The 21977-nt window shown below is 40.3% G+C and overlaps 1 protein-coding gene across 3 annotated transcripts in view; it reads left to right on the top strand.

The window, feature by feature from the left end:
• wdr41 (WD repeat domain 41) overlaps positions 1-21977 on the top strand; it is a 28573-nt gene that overhangs the window by 1340 nt on the left and 5256 nt on the right. Inside the window, exons 2-13 of one of the 3 annotated variants that reach the window (XM_018736631.2) lie at positions 1771-1849; positions 8881-8957; positions 13022-13096; positions 14873-14988; positions 16356-16404; positions 17898-18023; positions 18656-18718; positions 20434-20545; positions 20752-20814; positions 20904-21011; positions 21284-21468; positions 21549-21670. In XM_018736631.2, coding sequence (XP_018592147.1) covers positions 13049-13096; positions 14873-14988; positions 16356-16404; positions 17898-18023; positions 18656-18718; positions 20434-20545; positions 20752-20814; positions 20904-21011; positions 21284-21468; positions 21549-21670 — 992 coding nt within the window. In that variant the 5' untranslated portion in view covers positions 1771-1849; positions 8881-8957; positions 13022-13048. Of the gene's footprint in view, positions 1-1770; positions 1850-8880; positions 8958-12100; positions 12378-12752; positions 12835-13021; positions 13097-14872; positions 14989-16355; positions 16405-17897; positions 18024-18655; positions 18719-20433; positions 20546-20751; positions 20815-20903; positions 21012-21283; positions 21469-21548; positions 21671-21977 lie in introns of those variants that run through there. The other 2 variants (XM_018736630.2, XM_018736633.2) reach the window with 2 other exon arrangements.

The raw sequence follows: 21977 nt of genomic DNA, 5'->3' as shown, positions 1-21977 counted from the left end.
CCTCTGGTAACTCTCTGTGTGCACTTACCATGTTTGTCAGTGGTAAAAACAATGTGTAGAGGCCATAACTGAAAGGCTAACCTTTCTATGTGAAAAGTGTTACCATGGAGCTCATGGTATCGTGGTATCACTGATGCTCTCTGCCGTGTGTGTTGGGGACCGCAAGTGGAGTAGCGTGCCTTGCAATGGGAAGGTCTTGGGTTCGAATCTCACTCCTGTTTCAGAATTCATGCTCAATTAACTTACCCTGAGTGAACAGAGTACAAGTAATGTTGTATAAATAAAGAAGTCATTGTGAAGTTGCATTTCTGACATTGTCGGTCAGGTAACGCAAAAGCTATGAGACAAAGTTTGACAATAATTCGGGAGTGGCACAGCATGCCCTCACGCAGAAGAAATGTTGCCTTGGGATGTCAGGTTTTTTGACGTGAGTCATTTTAGCAAAAATTCGCATGATTTAATAGGAACAAAAACAGTAAGTAATAATAATAGTGGGTACCATTACAGATAATAACACATATAAATAGAGTGTTAGTTTCATCAGAATAACTGCTCATAATTATAAATAAACACACACACATTGTCTGAAACCGCTTGTCCTGAGGAGGGTTGCGGCGAGCCAGTGCCTAACCTGGCAGCACAGGGCGCACGGCTGAAGGGGGAGGGGACACACCCAGGACAGGGATGCCAGTCCATCGCAAGGCACCCCAAGCGGGACTCCAACCCCAGACCCACTAGAGAGCAGGACCTGGCCAAACCCGCTGTGCTACTGCACCCCACTCATAAATAAACAATAAGCAATAAATTGTTTTTTAATTTAGCAGACTTGCACTGAATTAACTGTATGTTAATCTCGCTTAGGTCCTTTGAGAAGATACTTTGGGAATATGAAGTTTTGCAGTTCAAGTACAAAGGGAACCTCTGTTGTAGCCTTGAACAAAGTGACTTACTGTACATTTGTATGTTTAACTAAATAAATGAGTGGAACTGTATCTGGCCTGGGACAAAATCTTTGACCAAACAGCACGATAATATCAGTGAAAACATTTTCTTTACATCTCATTTCAGGCATGTTACCGCCATACACCAGCATGCAAAGTGATGCCAGTGTTACTTGATGCTTTTTCTGTCTCAGACTCGGCATCGGACTGATCTGTCTGAAAATTATGCTTTCTTTTCCAAGAAGCAGTGTTTGTATTTCATAAGACTTGCTTAATGTGAATTAGTATTCATTTCCCTCATCTTCGAAGACACTGAATTACTTGTAAATGTTGGGACTGTGTATACAGCCATTCATCGAGTGAGTGCAGTAATGTAATGAACGCTTTTCTGTTAGCATCCATGTCTCCACATGGAGAGAGTGAAACATTAGATTATGCTGCAAGTCCAAATATTTTGTTACTGTAATCCATATTCCAAATCCATGATGAAAGAGAGTGGTTTGTGTTTGCAAGCGAGTCTTCAACTAAATGAGGCCTATAATTATATCTGTAGGGAAAATGCCTTAAAGTGCATTGCGAGCATCTGCAATTGATTTGTGTGTTTTTGATGCTTTGGTTCTTTAGGACAATTAATAAGTCAAATCTGAAAATTCAGTACTTTTATTTACATAGTTAATAGCATGTGCTTCTGGACACATCTTTTACTTTGTCAGATTTCCAATAGTGCCGCATGTTGTGTGGCTTCCTCTGTCACTCCTTTACAGTACTGAAATGAATTAGCTGATGAATTTATTGATTTCTTATCTCTGTTTCTGCCTTTTCCTTTTAGAAATAAGATAGAAGACTCAAATGATCTGATCACAGAAAATGGACACAGTGAGCACTGTAGCTCAGGAATCCTAGCAAAGGTAACAGCATTAATAGAGCGTATTTATTAATGTTTGCTGTTTTTATTTAACTAAGAACACATTCATAAATTGTTGTTTATTCTGTGTGTAGGAACGTAATGAATACAGTATTAATAATGTTAAAGTCAGACCTTAAAGAAGGTACATAGTATGAATAAAAATGTTTCTCATTAGACATGTTTAAATCAGGTTTAATGTCATAATCTTACTGAACTGTAATGTGAACTGAAATATACAGTATTATTAACAAACGAAAAAATTTTATGAAGCATTCTGAGGGTTTATTATTTACAGCCATGACAGTATAAATACACTGTAATACTGGAGATTGTGAAGGAGCAGAAACTGTTTTATAGGGATATGACAAACATTGTTTCAAAATGTTTTTGAATGTCCTCTGAGACTGAGGGCTGATGACCTGGAGTGCTATGGAAATTGGTACCTTTATCCTTATGCTTTTCAAAACCCTGCCCTCACAGAAAGGAACAGTATGGATCTGGTGAATTAAAGCACATGTCTTGGAACCAGGTCTTTCAGGATACAGCTCTTCACGTGTAAACACAGTTTTTTTGGAACTTACTTTCTTCCATCGTTTAGTAGCTCAGAACCCATGCTCAACCAGGTCCACAAAACACTGTCCGCAGATTACAGATCACAGATCATACCAAAAAATTTAAAAGGAGTGGACAAGTTCTTACTTTCTGTAATTTTAATTAATTGCAGAGAAGCAGAAATCCAACTATTTTCCCTTGTTAATTATTATGCATCCTCAGACAAACATTGTCAATGAGCTATTCAAACCTGGAATCTTACCTTAAATAAATTTAAATACAGTTGCATTAAATCTAAGATTGTGACTATCACAATATATATCTGCACTTAAATGTGCTATAAGACTTAACTGCTTTACAACATGGGCTGACTGACTGATTTCATTGATATATTGATTGAATGACTAGGCAGCCACTTTAAGGTATGTTCTGCCCTGTAAAATCCTTAGGATTCACAATTTACCATTTAAGCACTCAGTGTTTCCTAGAGATTATGCCTCTGAACCCTCACAGTCTGATTAATTACCCCAATGCCCTGAATTTCTCAACACACAAACATCTACTGATTCCCACATGTAAACTCACAACAAAATGTAATTAATAATGTAATGAATAGTTCTAACAAGGGTTAAATGAATCACAATGCAGCTAAAAATATATATATATTTTGCAGAAAAAAGTCAATATTGTGTAGAAAGTAAATTTAAAAGCACAAAATTAACAGATATAAAACTGTATTTTGTGTCTTTATTAAATGTGTTAAAAATATACAGTTGTATTAATTCACTATTCAGTTGCTGGTCTATGAAGTGAGTGGCAATGAATAACGTACTACGTTTGATAAATGTAGAAACTATCTCCTGGTCGAGACCATAGTCATGTCCTCTACTGCTGCAGCTCATGCGTCTGTCTGGCCTTCCAGCCTCTGCCATCAAACATTTGCAGCTGATACAGAAAGCTGCTGCACAAGTTGTTTTTGACCTGCCGAAGCATTTCCATCTATCACCATTCCTCATCTCTCTGCACTGGCTTCCTATGGCTGCCAGGATCAAATTTAAGACTCTGGTCATTGCCAACAAAACCATCAATGGATCTGATCCCCAATATTTACAAGACCTGATCACACACACTACACCCCAACCAGACTGGTGTGCTCCTCCACCTCTGCCCGCTTGGTGGTCCCACACACAGGAGATCCAAAATCAAAAGCACTAAGGATTTTCGAGGGGGGGTGTGGTGGCACAGCGGGCTTGGCCGGGTCCTGCTCTCTGGCGGGTCTAGGGTTCGAGTCCTGCTTGGGGTGCCTTGTGATGGACTGGCATCCCATCCTGGGTGTGTCTCCTCCCCCTCCAGCCCCATGCCCTCTGTTGCCAGGTTAGGCTCCGGCTCACCGCGACCCCGCTTGGGACAAGCGGTTTCAGCCAGTGTGTGTGTGTGTAAATGTAAATGTAAGGACTTTCATTTCTGTGATGGAATGACCTCGCCTTCAAAATGCACCTCTTTCAAACTCACTTCTCCTCTGATCTTGTAAGTGGTTGAGAAACATGTTTACATTTAACAATTTTTTTAAAGAACAGTTTCTTTAATAATGGAAAAAAAAGCCTTTATGCAACTCATTCTGCAATGTATATTGGTTCATATGATGGAGTGTGACAAATGGACTGTACTCTAGAATCATGCCTCTGCATCCAGATCTCTCCTTCTGCTGACGTAACACACTTGTATTTTTCTCTGAGATGTAAGTTGCTTTGGAGAAAAGTGTGTGCTGAATGAATAAATGTAAATGTAGCAAATATAAAGATGTAGATATACTCAACATGCCCAACTACCTTTCCTCAACATATGTGCTACGGTTAAGATTCTCCATTCAAAATAAGTACCCTTTTTTCCATTAGACTGTCTGAACTTTCCCAAAACTTTTGCATCTGGCTAATTAAGAAATCTGTCTTTTTGTTAGAAAAAAATTCTCATAAATGCTGATGCACTGAATTCTGGTCAAAGATTTTCAGTTTTTTTTTTAACCTACCAGTAGCAACTGAACATTTATCATATTTCTCGCTTTTTATATAGGTTATGTCTAATTTCGGTGAAGAGTTGGGGAAAAAAAAGATGTCACTGCAACTTGTTCACGTTTTTAAAGTGCTAACATTTTTCATTCAGCTGCGCTTACCACTACATTAAAAATACAGTATTTAATTTACTTCCTTGTGTACTGCAATGTGTAGTCTAATGTCAGTTATACATTATGTTTCTCACTGGGTTTTCACTTTATCAACATGTTTCTTGTTGAAGTAACAAACTTCAAAAATAGTTTCATCCCTTCCTTGATGTTTTAGCTATATCTGTACTCATTTGAACAACACAACAACAAAACTATGTGTGATAATTTCATTATATCACTTGTGTGCAATAGATTAGACAACTCTTACCACTGTGACAGATGAGTGATACTTAACCATTATTTTTCAATTTCCCAATTCATTATGCAATCTCCCTTCCATAGGTAATTGATGAGACCTCCAGCTGTCAATCACATCTCTATGTGCAACTGCCCTGTGCCTACGCTAATTACGTTTAAGTAAATCATTGTAATTGTGTCGGGAATAATTTACAGCCAATTGGTGGCATTTTAACATTTCCCCCAGTTAACAGCAGTTGTGTACATGTGTCCTTGGAAGCTGGGTTATTTTTTTGCAGTTTTTCTGGTAGAAGGCCGTTGAATACTAAAATCTCTAGTTCATTTCTACATTACATATTTGAGCAGTTATTCACATATATATTTATATTTTTTGTTGATTTGCACAGATTACTTTTATCCTCTTTAGATTTCTGCAAGATTGTGCACATCTGTCCCAGGTCTCAGTTGTAAGATGCAGTACAGCTGGTTTACCTTAATGTTACATGAAAAAAAACTGCATGGTGAATTGGATCTGGTTCCATACTGTTCTGCCAGGAACACATTGTAAATGTCTGCTGGGGCCTGTATTTGCTTTGATTACTTTTTCTTATCAACATTCCAGTAAGAACCTATTTAGGGTGCTTATTTTTAGCATCGTAAGCACAATTTCTCTGCTGCATAGAAACAGTTTTTCATACGGGAACCATACCACAATGGGAATAAATTTGATGAATGTGAATTATTAAAACAAGGAAGGGGTTGTTTAGTTCCAAGCTTACACTGGCAAAAGCATACTTTTTAAATGCAAAAATTCACATAGGTCTGTTTCTCATAGAAAACATACAGCTTTGGAAGCAGTATAGGAGGGGCCCGGTGGCATAATAGAGCAGAGCTGAGACTCGGAGGTGTGAGGAGGACCTGCTGCAGCACCCTTGAGTCAGCAGCTTATTTCCTGCTAAAAGTCTCCTGCTCTTGGACCACTGACATGCATAACTCTTCGTGTGACAAAACTGTATCACGACCCTGATGTAATGATTTAAAGCCATTTCATACTTACATCAGTTATTACAATAATCATATACTTCTCCATAGTGGCATTAATGAAAAATGATACTAAACGCTATTGGATTAAATAGTTTATATGTGTCTGAAAGAAGGAAAGCCTAATTTGTTTGATGGGCAGATATTTTCAAGTGCTTAAGAAATTTGCAGTCTAATCATTGGCTAAGGATTAAATTTCAAAGTTTTACTAATTCAGCCAAGTGGAATTAATCAGTGGAGTGTTAGTTGACATTGACTCCAATCTATTCTGATGAAACTGACTGACATCTTTTGCGTGCTCATCATCAGTCATCATTTAAACCACTCTTAATTGTATTAAATGTAAATGAAGAGATTAAATTTTCTACATTATGTTCCATAAAACTGTGTGAACTGCGCTTCAGCGGGTCATTAAAGATTATGCTCGAGATATATTAAGGGAATTAGGGATCGAGTTTGGATCAAACTAGGTGTGCCTGGACGTTTACAAGGACTCACAGTCCAAAGGAATCCTTTAACATTAAATGGTGAGTTAGAAGAGACTTTCTTTACCTTAGTATTTAATTTGGCATATCATAATTACAGTTTCGTGAGGCTGCCTCTTTCATCTTTTTCTGGTAGCACGTGTTCTCTTTTATTTCTTTTCTTTTGGACGTATAAAGTCAATACATAATCTGAAGAGACATTAAGATTACAAATGTATCAGAGGGAAAGTGTCAAATTTTTTTATCTGAACCCCACTAGTTGTTTCAAATAAATGCTGCTCACGTGGCAAAAATATAACAAGACTTGCGTTCAGACAGTAGGATTACGCTGGAATATTTGATGTTTCCCTGTATTCAAATTAGACCCTAATAAACTATCTTTATGTATGTTTAATATATAATTTTTTTTAATGTTATAGTTCAAAATTTATTTTCACATTATTCATTACTAGTGCATTATAACCCACAGTGTGACAAAACAACATTATAAATTTAAAAATGTGTTTCACTTGAAATAATTTTATCTTTGGCCTTCTGGTTCGTAATAAATGATGAAAAATCATGTTTCTTAAGTTTCACGTCCATGACCACACCCCAGATGCAAGCATCTGGCCATAATCAGCAGGGCAGGGTATAAAGGGTGCCACTCTACCATTCCCAGGTCGTGCAGTCTCTTAGAGACAACTATCCCGCTTATCTTCTCGACTTTCGCTTTGCCCGACCTTCGTCTTGTGTCCCCTTTCCTTGCTCCCACGTCCACCTCCTCTACCCCGAGCCCCGCTTCCCACGGCTTCGACTTTTGCCTCGCATCATCGACCACACCCTCAGATCATCCCTCGGAACAACATTCGTGCCTCAATTCTGTATCCACACCTGTCCCCGACCACGAGTGTTGCTTTGCCCCATCGAGCGTCAAGATAAAAGATCCTGCACTTGGGTCCTATGTCTGGTGTCCGTCCCCCTGTGGGGGACAATAAGTATTATTGTAACATTGAAAAGTAACTTTATCATAGACCATAGACCTAATGTTTTACTGTGGAGGTGCAATAAGCTGACTTCAGTAATGGAACTGCAGTTCACATGTACTGGCTTATAATTGAAGAGTAAAGGGACAGAAAACCTCAGACATTTGCCCATCTACTGTTTACTGTACACATGACAATAAACTCTTGAATCTTGAATAAGTAATTATTAACCAACCAAATTAGAGTGTAAAATCAAATCCCACATTGATGTATCATAAAAACAAATTTGGCTTGTGAAATCCATCCATCCATCCATCCATCCATCCATCAATAACCACTTGTTCAATGCAGAGGCTCTGTGATCCAGAGCCTATCCTGGAAACACAGGGTGTGAGACAGGGTACACCCTGGATGGAATGCCAGCCCATTGCAAAGCAATCACATACTCATTTACTCACACACTAATGGCAATTTATAGTTACCAGTTCACATGAAACACATGCTTTTGGCCTATGGGAGGAAACCAGAGCATCTGTAAGAAACTCACACAAACAAATGGACAACATGTAAACTGTACGTAGATGGTTCTCTTCTAACGTCTAGCAAGCACATGTCAAAACGAATAAACAGATTTGCTCGATGGAATTATAAAATGTCTTTTTCTCAAATTATTTCACCTGAATTGTCAAAGAAAAATATGGAGAATGTAGATGTACTTCACAGATGTGCTCTGTGGCTTTGGCATTACTTTTGAATTGTACAGGTAAGTTCAGTCTCACTTAATTTACCAACCTACTGATGCGATGCAGTTTGCAGGTTGAACTGTTAATTTCATTTACTAGTGATACTTTGTGCAGTATGCACTGAAGCCGTCGTAATCAATTCCAGTTTGGCCGTCTTCTTATGCCACGCTTCCTTTCCCAGGTGGACCCAGATTGCTGGCTGTGAGCAGCTCTGAGTTTTTAGGGTGGAATGTGAGCATGTGCACAGAGTGCCCTTTAGAAATGATATACTACAACTGAACTTTTTTTAATTGATTGAATACTAAATTGAATTTTGTACCAAACTCTCAGTTGCATGAGAAACTTTTGCGATTGCATTAGGATGGCTTTTTCAGTGAATAGGTGCATTTTGTGAGCTGGACTCCATAGGAAATGCTAGCACTTAGATTTTGGTCTCATTTAAAAGTACTTTTTAGCAAAAAAAGTGGCTTCGATATGACAATGAGAGGTGGAGTGTACTCTCCTGTGTAGTATATTAAAACTTCACTGCAATACAGTATATGACCCAAAAGAAACAAACTGGTTCTTACTAATTTCAAATAAGCATTCATTCAAAATTTCCTTTTTCATAATTTACTATTTCATTCGATTACATTCAAATTTGAAACGTTTACTGTGGCAATTTGGAGGAATGATATGGTAATACAACATTAATTTAGACAATGTTACACAGCATCAAAAATGCCTCCTTCACATTTTCAGTACTTAGGGAATGATTTATCAATATTACAGGTTTTAGTGCAGTTTTTGCACATTATTATTATTATTATTATTATTACTACATTATGATGGTCTTGCATCCCACCCAGGGTGAATTCTGACTTGTCTAGAGCCCCTGGATTACCACAACCTTGACTGAGGGCAAGTGGAGTGGCATGGTGGTACGGTGAGTAGCGCTGCTGTCTCACAGCCGTTGGGTGGTGCGAAAGGACGTGGGTTTGATCACTGCTCAATCTGTGTGGAGTTTTTATGTTCTCCCTGTGTATGTGTAGATTTTCTTCCACACATGTACTGTACAGGTTCTTTATAGTATGTGAGTGACAGAGAGAGTGTGTTCCACTGATGTGTGGATGAGTGGCCCAGTCTAAGTAGTGTATCTAGCAGTGTAAGTCACCTTGGTAAATAAGGTGTGTTGACTGATTACACTACATAGAGTTCATTGGAAGTCACTTCGGAGAAAAGCATCTGCTAAATGAATAAATGTAAGTGGTGAACAGCAGTGAGTTTATTATTATTATTTCTGATGTCAGATAAGATTATTGTATACTCATTGTATACCTAAGTACAATATTCTTATTATACATCACTTACTAAGTGAAGTTCAGCCAGTACTAAGTAGGCAATATTTTTGTGGGAATAATTGGAAGCAGTCAAGGAACTCTTTCACTTTCTCCCTCCACCTCTCTCTCCTCCTTCTTCTCCGCCACTCTGCTGCTTCTCGCCTGGCTGCTATGTCCCCTTGTGGATTGAGGCTCATCCTCACATCAGACACGGAGTGGTTGTAACACTTTGTCTGGGGCACCACTCAAAAGACAGAGGACATCACCACACACACACACACACACACACACACACACACACAGATAGAGAGAGGCACACCCTCCCTTCCCCAGCTGCCCTTGAGCTATTCTATTAGCTCATGGAAAGCACCTTGCAGCCTCTGACAAGCGCAGCAGATCGACACTAAATCAAAAATCAGTGCCAGGCAGGGATCTAAGCCACCATGAAGGTCACAGCCATCAGGCGCATGCCATCTCAATCTGGAGAAAAGACACAGGTGGGGGGCAATTTTCACCACCGGGAGTGGGTTAGCCCCACTGTCATGTTATGGTAAATCTCCAAATACTTGCTCAACGGCACAAACACCCGATTATTCTCCATTTGTTGCTTGGGAAGCTCAAAGAGTAGGAGTGACACTGTACTTTCAGAGCTCCAGGGGCAGCCCGCCGCCAAATGCGTCCTTTTGCCTCAGCACGCGGGCACACTGCTGCAGAATTCAGCGTTTATCTCAGGAATTTACCTGTGTCAGAGCCTGCAACTTCCCAGAAGTTTCTCTCTAGCAACTGGTGTGTTTCAGAAATAACTTAAGAGGATCCCTATCCCAGGAACTCCTTTTCTGTGTGTGGAGTTTGCATGTCGTCCCTGTGTTCGTGTGGGTTTCTTCCTACAGTCCAAAGACTTCGCGACACAGAATTGCTCTCTGTCTCGTGTGTGTGTGTGTGTGTGTGTGTGAGAGAGAGACAGACAGACTGGCTCACTGAATGACTGAGAGAGAGAGATCACCCTGCAGTGGACTGGCATCCTGTTCAGTGTGCACCCTTCTCCACAACCTTTGCTTCTGACATCAAGATTCTGCATTCAGAAAGCAGCTACTGACAGAGAAATGAATTAATATTTGTTTTATGTAATGAAATCAATGTGCGTGGCAATGAGTGCGCTTTATTGAAATCAACATTAAACTGGAGTAAAGCAGCGTAACAACCAAAATATATCAGCAGTTGCACTCAGTAGAGTTACACAGGAGCTCTGGGGGCAAAAGGGACCTGGTTCAACACTGAGGGTCACAGCCTTGGATCATGGTCTGTTTTTTCTGAGCCCACCTTGCTGGGAAGACCCTGCTAAGGAACTACTGTCTGTTGTACAGCTCCATCTAGCGGTCGCAGGATGTCATTGTAAAAAAAATGTTGCGACGCAAACAAGAGACGGCGGTAGCAAAAGTGAAAGGAAACTTGTCACTTTAAGTTTATATAGAACAATCAATTAAATTAAAGCTCTAAACTTAGTTTCGAAGTATTTTACAACTGTTTAGTCCACGACATACTCATTAGCAGGACAACCTGCCTTCACGTTGAAAGTGGTTCTCTAAGGTTCGGCAACATAATCAGTGCTCTTTTAATACCAATCAAAGTAATTATAATACATTGGAATGTGTACTTTGCATAATGTTGTAATTATCTTTAACTGTACATAAAATATGAAATGCAATTGCCAGCAAATACTGAACAGGACTTTACACTATAAGGAAAATGTGCGCGATGTATATATCCAGTGGGATATGGATATATATTCACGCTAATTACACTGTATACGAAATAAATAATATTGGGAATGACGACCTCTGCACGCGCGCGCGCGCGCGCACACACACACACACACACACACACACACACACACACAGTCACTATAGTACAAGAATCTCATTAGGAAAAAGGTACAAAATCCATCGCTCCTCATTATGGTGGTTTAAATTAAAAGTAATCAAAATAAAGGTAAAGAGGAAAAAATCCATGGCAAATCACAAACAATCTCTCTCTGTCTACACAATCAAAAACTGGGTGGAACAAATAATTACAGCCTCTGGAAAGATTAATGATCCTTTCATTCATATGAGCTAAAAGCCTCCCGTGGGGGTCAGCTGAGTGGAGCCTGTTGGAAAGGTAATAACCTCGACAATTTATTTATTTATAATATGGCATTTTATTTCGTATGCTCCTATTTGTTCACTTTTTTGTTTTCATTTATTTACCACTTTGGTTCCCATTGCTTATATTTTCTGTTTGGACAAGAATAAAGAAGATTAATAATACCAAGCAAAGATCTGTCTTTTCATGTATCTCAGCAGTGACTTGTATATTTTGAACATTCGGGACCAAGCATAAACTCCTAGGATGGTGTTCCATGAATTTATATCACATTGTTAACAAGGAGAATGAAAGGGAAGCCAAATATGAAGATGAGTAGTACTCAAGTATCCCTTTGTTTCTGAAAGATGGGCTAAAAACGAGGAGTCACAAATGAACAGCTTTATAAGAAAAAAATACACAAATATAGTATATGTAACATTTTTTAAAACTATACAGAATAAAATTACAAAAATATAGAAAAAATATGCAGTATTATACTCAATTCAAAATCACACTGCCAACAATAATAACACAGCACTTTAAGTTTAAATAAAATTACAGAATAGTAAATTATAAGCCTTTATTTAGTCCGCTAGAGTGCACATGAATCAGAACTTTGGTCAGATAAATAAAAATAGTCAATACATTTTCTGAACTCGTAACGGTGGGGAAGGCGTTGTCGAAATTGCGTTTTGTCATTGAAGTCCTGTTTGTCTGTCCAAGCTTCCGTACTTTTCGTAAAGAAGGGCTATTTTGGCCGCAAAAGGATCGAAAGGGAAGAAAATGTGCATACAGCAACTAACACTTAACCGGCGTCGTGGTATACTTTGAAACAGTTAAGACTATGACTGAAAGCGTATACAGCTATTCTAAAATAGTTGTCAACGTGCTATAAATTCAGTGTAAGTATAAGCCAGGTCAGGTGTATGCCGTGGGCTAGCATAATGATAAGCATTGCTGTGTAACTGCGCAAATTCATCGATTCCAATACGGCCTGGATCGACAATCAGAGAACCAAGTCCTGGGTATGAGGCCTGTCCAGGTGGTAGTGAACGCAGGTTTAACGATATTTTTCCGCAAATCTGACAGTCATCAAAATCAGCAGTTAGCTGCGCTCTTCTCTTGTTTTATTTGCAGTATGAAAATCTGAAACGTTTCAAGTCAGTGCGCAACATTAAATCCGAAGTTTAAGTCATAACGGTTATGAATTGAATGATAACCACGACTTGCGCCAAAAACTTACTAACTTCTTCTGTAGCTATCGTAAAATTGTCATGATGTTGTCGTCAGTAATCTGTAGTTTTGAATTGGAAAGTATTGGACTGGAAGTCTTATAGTAACTAGGTTAACTGCTTAAAGGTACATTATTATGCAGAGTTATTAACTACGAGTGATCCCATTCCAGTGCTAATTGTGAGCTGTCTCTCTTAGACCATGCATGTGACATGGCACAAACTAAGCCCATTCAATTCGCATTCCATTTGCTTCGGCTTATTTTATTCCCCCCCGCAGTAACGGCAATGTAATTTTGATCATTTTCTGTCAGGGTCTCGTGTCGCTGAACACGACAGACATGCTGCGATGGATTCTCGGCGGCCGAGAAGCGCCAGGCGCAGTGGAGGTGAGTGAGTTCTCCGCGAGAGACAGCTCGTCGTAAACTACGGTAAAGCGAAAACCGCGGCACTGCTTTCCGCTGCGGAAGGAGTCAGTAACGGCTTCTCACCGGACCCGCTGAACACGAGAGGGGGTCGCCGCACTATTATTATTCGGTGCTCGTGGCTACGTTGTTTCTGCGTGGCAACTGCGTCCTTCAGCATTGAAAGGGGCCGAGTGTGGGCCTCAGTGTGGCGCTGCAGCTACAGCTGCAGTGGTAGCCCGGTGGTTAGAGCTGCTGCGTTTGGCCCCAAAGATCACAGGTTTGAGTCCCTTCAGTGAGGCACTTAAAGTTGTAAAAATTACCCAGCTGTGTAAATAACTGTAAGCTTTGGAGAAAAGCATCAGCTTGAACGTGTGAAGTGCTCCTTACAAGTTGTCTTAAACAGAAGTGTACAAGTCAGTGTTTGTTGGGATTTCAGAAATGTCTAACAGAAAAGTAGGAGGCAGCTTTTTAATGGTGTGTGTGTGTGTGTGTGTGTGTGTGTGTGTGTGTGTGTGTACACACCTTAGCTAAGGTTTTCTTCATCATGGGGAAAATGTGGCCTGTTAAGCGCTGAATTACTGTTCTTGAGTGGAAATGTGTAGTGAGTCTTCATGAAACCTGTGCTAAGTGCGCACACTGCGTTTGACTTCACGCTAAAGCCTCCCACACAGATATCATGTCAACCAAAAGGACAGAACTTTACGAGCATTTCGGTCGCTGTGACATGTATGGGGAATTTTGAAGAAAATTAATAATGTGATAGTAGCATAAATCAGTATTAAATTGGTGTAGGATGTCATTTGCCAGCAGGTGGCGCACCAGTTAAGGAAATGGTCCCGCTGTCTGGTACTATAGCACTACCACTACAAAGTACTTACCTTGAATTACCCTGATAAAAATACTCAGCTACACAACAACAGCAGCTAATCAACAAATTAATATCCCTACCGAAATGGAAATGCTGAATTAATGTTGTGTAATTTTGCATAAGAAAGCATACTGTAGCACACTGCCCTTTGAGTTCAGATGGATAAAAAGAATGCAAGGAAACCATTTATTGGAATACCGGTACGCAGTGAGAGGTATCGGCATAAATGCCAGAAAATAATGCTCTCAGTCTGAAAATCCTCCTTTCCTCAAGGACCTGCACTTCACCTCAGAACAGCGATCCCAACCTGTTTAACATCCCTCACACTCTCCTCACCCCCTCACACTGGCCAACAGACATTCATTCCCTGTGAGTCCCCATAACGGTTGAACAACCATTTCACATTTTACCCACAATTCTCAACTATTTACACCTAACCCATTTTCCCACTCAAACATGACACTCCCCAGTAACGCGGGTCGTTATAATATTAATATATAAAATAATATTGTTACAGACTGATTTAATTTTAACTTTTTTTTTCTGGGGTATAAACATGGTCCCACGCAATGTTAAGCTTAACAGAAATTTGTGCCTTTTATACAGTTTTGACTGAACATATCAAAATGGTGTTTGCTCTCTGTGTTACAATTTTGATGAAAATCCAGAAATGGTGACATATGAGTTTTGTAAAAAAAAAAGAAAAAAAAAAAGACAGTTTCTACTGCCAGAGGCTTAAAATATATGCAGCATGTTTAGTGTGAAATTCACAGCTGGGAAATATTGCTTTGAATGTCTGTTTTATATTTAGTCAGCTTTGACTTACCAAACTAGAAAATGAAGGACACACACATAGATAGTATGTAACATATGTATATTTCCATCTACAGAAAAGCCCAGTGATGGTCATTGGAGAGGAGCAGCCCAAAAATGTTTTCACCGAGTTGCAGGTGCTCAAGGGCCACTATGACATCGTCCGCTTTCTGGTGCAGATCGATGACCTGAGGTGCGTGCTCTACCCCCCAGTTCTCCTCCATCTCCTGGATCCATCTTTTCCAGCGTGGCTGAAATGAATGTCAGTGATGAATCTTGCCCAGAAGCAAACAGACCGTGACAGTCTTAATCATTTTTGTTGGTCCCCTGTGCAAGGGAATGAGTAAATATGATCCAGAGTCACCTAGTCACATTTTGGAGTCCGGTGTGTAGGGTTGTGGAGCTGTATAATTGGGACTCTTTAAAGGTGACTCCAGGCCAGCTGGACTTGGTGCATGTGCAGTGTTGGCAGGTGTCAGGGATGTATTGACGAGGCAGGTCTCACACTTCGTCTCCCCCAGTAATTGTTTGTTATTGGGGTCTCAGCAGAAGGCTCCTCTTGTATTTAGGAGGGCTTAGGTGAAGTCTGGTTGCAGAAAAATTCTTAGATTGATTTTGAAGACAGAAGATGTCTTTTTTCAACCTTCTTGGCTCTACCTCCTTTTGATCTTTTTTATTACACTTTCCTATAACTTGGTTTAGTAACAAGGGCCAAGAGCAGGCTGTGTCAGAGGGCACCCAGTGGTACCAACCTCAGAAGAGGTCTTTTGCTGAGACATTGATGAGAGACAGCTTGCTGCAAGGCTCTCCCTTAGGCCTGGCAGTTTTTCAGGCCAGCTGGGGTTTTCTGCTTGGTTTGACACAAACTTTGGATGAATTGCTGTGGATGTCATTCTGTGGTGTGTGGAGGACTCTTGAGCTGACACGAGAGAGAATCCGATGACCCAGGTCAATCAGATTGACAGGGGGCAGACATTTCAGTTCTGTCCGTGCTTGTAAATTCCTGTCCTTTAGTGGTACTGAGTGACATATTAGTGACATAATGACTGGATGCTTATATGGCACAATGCTGTCAACTAACGAGACAAGTGGAAAAACAATTTAAGAGCTCACCAGTGGTGATGGGGATGGGTGCCTTTTACATTATTTTTACTTTGGCAATTTTGTGCATAAACATAGTAGACGGCTTGTTGCTGCGTTCTGAGAAAGGTTATGAAAATGATAAGGTATAAGTATTCCTGAACTAAGATTGCTGAGAACCACTTTAACAAAACTCAGACAGATTTATCCTAATCAGTAAGTTGTCTTTGTAGAATATTATGCTTTTAGCCAGTAAAATTGAAGTCAATATAGTACTAAAATGAGATGTATACATTGTAACAACTGCTGAGAAGTAATACAAGATTATTTATTATAATGCAGATAAAAAGGTGATATAGAAAAGTGACTCACTGAATAATTGACATATATCTGTACATGTTGTGTAAGTAAGATCTTTGCTGGCTTGCTTGATGATGACAAAGTTGCATTGTTTAAAATATTTTGTTCTTTCTCTTTCAGGTTTGCATCTGGTGGAGATGATGGGCTGGTACTGGTTTGGAATATCCAGGTTACATGGATTATTTATTCAGCATAAATAATTTTAATAATGGGGGAAAAAATCTTTAGTATTACTGCAGTTGTGATGAATAAATTTATATTGCCATGAGGATTATTCAACTGAATTTCTTTCTGGCATTCAGGAAAGGTCTCAGAAGCAACTTTTTTATACCCTTGTACATTTATTCATTTAGCTGTATAAATGTCTTCAAAGCAACTTACAATGTTGATCTACCTCCAGTTGTTTACCCATTTATACACTTCAGTAATTTTACTCAAGTAATTTTAGGGTAAGTTGCTCAAGGGTACTGCAGCTGGAGGTGGGATTTGAACCTGCGACCTTTGTGTCTAAAGGCGGCAGGCTAACCACAATACTACCTGCTGTCCTGTTTTTCTCCTGGTCTCCTGACAGCTGCATAAATTTGCTGAACACAATCTTCTGTAATTACCTATGCATTTTATATTTGAATCTGCTTGAGGAGCTCATGCCAGCAAAACAGGCTGTTCTGTCGTGTCTTGATCTAAAGCTGTTTATTGTTGAATCCTGTTTTGTGTACTGTGAATTGTATGTTGCTTTGGAGAAAAGTAACATGCTTAAATTGAGATGTACAGGTGGTCCCCGATTTACGATGGGGTTACGTTCCCCGAAACCCATCATAAGTCAAAAAACATTGTAGGTCAAAAATGCATTTAACACACACCTCTGCGTGACAGATAGGGAGATATGGATTGCTGCCGCTGCCCAGCATCACGAGAGAGTATCGCTCCGCGTATTGCTTCCCCAGGAAAAAATCAAAATTCAGAATTTGAAGTACGGTTTCTACTGAACGTCTATTGCCAGCTCACCATCGTAAAGTCGAAAAAATCTCAAGTCGAACCATCATAAATTGGGGACCACGTGTAATTCACAATCTGAGAAATGTATCACGAGGAACAGCGGAGTGGTTGACATATGCCGATAGATGGCAGTGCTGTAATTTTTGTTCACAGTGGAGAAGTTTTTCTCAAAAAAAAGAGACACCAACCAAGTCAGTCAGTGGGGTGTTTGGCCCTACGCAGGAAATGAGCCGTGGTTTGGATCCATCCTGTAGGAATGTTTCTCTGGTTTTCCAGATTCTCAGTTTACTGTATGGTGGTTTGATTGTAGTGGAAACTGCCACTGTAGGCACCTTTCCAGTACGTCACAGAAATCCACCTGGTGTGAAGATGAATGCCTGCGCAGTCGGGCTTCTTCAGACTTCACTTTCATGGGGGCGCCTTTCCTCATATTTCTTCCATGACATCCTCCAGTAGAAATAACATTCAGCCCATTTTGGGATTAATGTTGCGTGCGAGTTTGTGTTTGCTGATTGTCTTGGGCTGAGTCTTCTTTTTTTTTTTCCTCTCTGTTGAGAAGTTACTGCTTTCTGGAGGGGCCAGGGGATTCAGGGCCCAGGGCAGGGTGTGCGTGGGTGGGGTGAGGTGTGATTCAGCGATCCTGACTGAAGGCCAGCTGTGTCTCAGACAGGGGAGTGTCTTCAGGAGCTCAGAGGCCACACCCAGCAGATCACTGCTGTGGCAGTGTACAGCGGCCCTACTGACGGCACCCACGTCCACCTCCTCACAGCATCCTCGGATCGGGCGCTCAGCGTATCCTCTTTCTGTTTAACCCATGATCTTATGATGTCACAATCAGAATGTATTACACTTATTTGTGATTTCATCTATGTCTTTGAATTTCTATATATAATATAAAATCGTGAGTAACTAATGAACACAATGGAGACTGGGGGTCTGTTTAAAAGTTGATTTGTTTCTAAGTCAAAATATACTGTAGTTATTGTCAAAACGTGTGTCAAGTACAATAGTACGGTAATTCAGACATTTCAAAGTTTTCATACTAAATTTATGATGATTAATTCATACTGCCACCATCAGCAGTTTTTAGCTATATGGTATAGGATTATTAAACTCAGAAAAACCCCCAAGAAAACACAACAATTCTACATTTATGTGAAATTGAAACAATGGTGGCTGTTTAGCTAGCATTTCTGGGACTCTGGGCATGAACTTCCTATAGTGAGTTTGCATCTGTCACTCTGTGTAGGAGGTTGGGCATGCAGTCAAGTTTTCTGAAGGTTTGGAAGTTGAAAGTTCACGAACAGAAGACACAAATGTCTGATGCAGTAGCTGAAGAACAGTGTACTGAGTCAACTGTGACAGCCATCAGCTCTGTATCAAAGTGGATTATTCATCATGATTTCCTGAATGTTATCATTTAGATGTGGGACCCTGATACTGGAAATCGGGTAAAAACGGTCTCCGATTTGCTGTCTTCTGCAAAGGTACATGTGTGAATGATTTAAAAACAAAAATGGAATAAAGTATAATGGACACACCTGCCAAAATCAAAGTTGAATAGTCCATAAGTAATTTTAAGAAATGAACATTATTTTTCTGTTGACTTGGACCTCATGAGTTGATTAGATTTGTGTGTGTCACATAAATTTCCTGTTTTTAATTTGCTGTTTTATTACAATTTAAATTACTTGTCATAAATGAACTCGTCTTCATGGCCTAGTGTGAGAAGCTTTATGTGTGTTGTTTTAGTGAGCAGTGTTTAGAGATTTAAAGCCTGGAAAATGCAGTTGCTGTACTTCTCCAAATTTGAAGGGACACAGACAGGCATGACTAGACAGAGATGCTGTGCCAGCTTTTTGGCAGGCAGTAACTATGCTGCCTGACAGGGGTGCTGTAGTCTTAGCTGGGTAAAGGGCACCTGGACTGTCCCCAGGTAGACCTGGCTCTGATCAGTAGGTCTGTCGTCTGTCATCTGTAATGAGCACGTGGGTCAAGTGTTGGATTCATTCTGGACAAAGCCTGGGACCACGTGCTTTTTCTCCTTTTTTTGTGCATTTGGCACAGCCTGTTCAGCATACTGCTGAGCTGTGATTATTATGGCATGTTCTTGATGGGTAACCCTTATTTTGTAATATGTGTAATATAACAGTACAGTAAATCACCCATCTGGAACACTCTTATTATAGCATTTTTCTGGTTTAAGCACTTAAAAGGTTTCAGTCCAGTACAGAAAAGTTCTGTATGGTAGCAAATGTGAAGAAATTCCTCTGCACAGCATCTTTTTGTACAGTGAATAGGCATTTGGCTTGGAGTCCCTAACTGTGGGAAGCAGTTTTACTTTTTCTGGGAATATTGACATCTAATCCGCATCTAACAAGACAAAAGCGATAACCAAAAATTTGTATGGTTGTTCATAAAGTACTGTTCTTTCTCCCTGAGGAAAGTATCAGGTTATAAGAAGCACATGCACATATATAAGAATTGAAAAGAAAAATACAAGCAGTTCAGCTCAGGTTGTTGAAAGCCATGGGAAATTGAGATGCTCTTGAGCTTCAAGGCAGTGCCATACAGCTGGGGCATTTTCTCAGTGCTCCCATGAGCTAAATCAATTCTGGAATATTCTTAAAGCAAGGTTTCAGTATACCAAGCTGTAACTGCTCTCAAAAATAGTAGGACAGAAACAAGACCATCTGAAAGTCTGAGAGACAGAGCTGAGTGCAACCTAGAGCCATCTTGGTTTTTTCTTCTTTGCTTTTGTTAGAGATCACTGGTGTTAACATGAGGAAAGATAATCATCATAATAAAAAATAGAATTTCTTTAGTGCACAGGGTCTTGAGTTGGGCAGAAGGTTCCTGCGGAAACATGTGAGCTGTCTGGGTGGTCTCCAGGGTGCTGGTCCTGGAGCACTTCTCCCTTCTGCGTGCGGGAATGTTGTGTCTGCAGATTAAGCGAATGAGAACTGCGTATAGCCTGTGTTCAGTTTCAACCTTTGAACAGGATTGGAAAGGGAAAAAGGAGGATGTGTAAATGAATTTATGACATTATAATAAACTTCTGACAAATTGTCCCTAAAGCAGATATCATTTTTGGGTTCCGTGCCCAGTGACGAAGAGGTGACTTAAAGTGGGGCCATTTGAGACGTGTTTGTTAATGGTGCGTGCTTGTCCCATTGTCTTGTCTTTTCCCATGCTCTTCCAGTGCCTGTTAGTACTACATCACCTCGATTTGTGGATCTCTGGGGGGAACGAGATGTGCATGTGGGACAGGAACTTCAGCCTTCTTTGGAGGACAGATCACCATAGCGATGCAGGTAGTGTGGTATTGTGCGATATGCTGCAGTGTATAGCGACTGTGATACTGTAGCTGTGGGTCATGCTGGGTGGAATGGAGTGTGCTGTTTCATTTTTCTGTAATGTGGCACACATCAACCCTTAAAAGCTGCTCCTCTGAGATAAAATAATGCTGTCACTTTTTTTTTTGAGGGAGCAACTTCTGTCTGGTTTTCTGTTTTTAAAGGAATATCTGCTATGATTGAGTTGCCGAAGAACTGCATAGCTGCTGCTGTAGACAAAGAAATAGGTGAGCTACCCACAAGGCCCTAAAAACCAAACAAATTGGGGTAATATGAACACTTGCAGGTAAAGACTGCTGTCTTGCATCCTTTGTAGTAATTTACAGATTGAACATCGCATCATCTGAAGAGGACACTACTGTGTCTGAAATCTGCAGACTGACAGATCACCAGGACAGCATACGTGCTCTCATCAGTGTTAGTGGTAAGTGGGGCCCTCTTTTGTTTAAAAAAAAAAAAAAAAAAAATTAGTAAGTTAGGAGGACATATTTTCTGCTGTGGTCATCTTCACAAGAGGCAGTGTTCTCTTTTGTGGAGATCCTTACATGAAAACTTCTTTCTGCTACAAATTTTTCTAGGGTCATAATGCTCGTACATTAAAATCCAAGAAAAGCTGGTGACTTGATGGACTTTTACATTACACTTTTCAGACTTGGAAGCCAGAGCCTGTTGATTTCTTTTGTGTTGACTACCCAGATCAACTGTTTGTCAGTGGCTCTCACGTCGGAGAACTGATAGTGTGGGACTCCCTGAACTGGAGCGTCCAAGCCTCTGAGCGGATCCTGTGGGGTGAGCCACGTCCAGCTCCTCAAGCAGAAATCAAGCTGGGGGCCCAGAAGCAGAGCGAGATGTCCGTCCGGCACCTAGCCTCTGATGGGGAGGTATGGGAATGATATAGTGGTGGTGTACTTTGTACCCTGGGGGGCAGGCTTTCCTCTAAGCTCCTGAAATTTTTCCCCAGCTCATTGTTGCTGCTGTCGGAAGTGGCCTGTATGTCTACAACGTGATGAGGAAGAGCGTGGTCGCCTACAGAAAAACAGCGCATGACTCCAATGTTCTGCATACTTTACTCCTACCAGACGGGTTTGTACTTCCTGTCCCCACATTAGCGACGGGAGTCTTAGACGGAGCAATGCTGCTCAGGCCGCTACACCCTAACTGAGACCTTACAAGCCTAATCATGGGGAATTACAGGATGTTAGGTCAGAAATAGAATCAGGTGATCATCCAGGGTCAGTAAATTGCAGTGTCCTCCCAGATGTGTAACTCATGCATTGCATTGGCTGCCCTGGGAGAGAAATACTGCTGCATGCATTTTAAATGCTCTGAGCTACATGGTATCACAGTTGATTCTCTAATAATAATTCTTGCTCTAATATAGTAGTGAGAA

The sequence above is a fragment of the Scleropages formosus genome, chromosome 6, assembly GCF_900964775.1.
Source record: "Scleropages formosus chromosome 6, fSclFor1.1, whole genome shotgun sequence".
Lineage (NCBI taxonomy): Eukaryota > Metazoa > Chordata > Actinopteri > Osteoglossiformes > Osteoglossidae > Scleropages > Scleropages formosus.
Note: the sequence above shows the minus strand (reverse complement) of the source record. Positions and strands in the feature narration are given on the sequence as shown.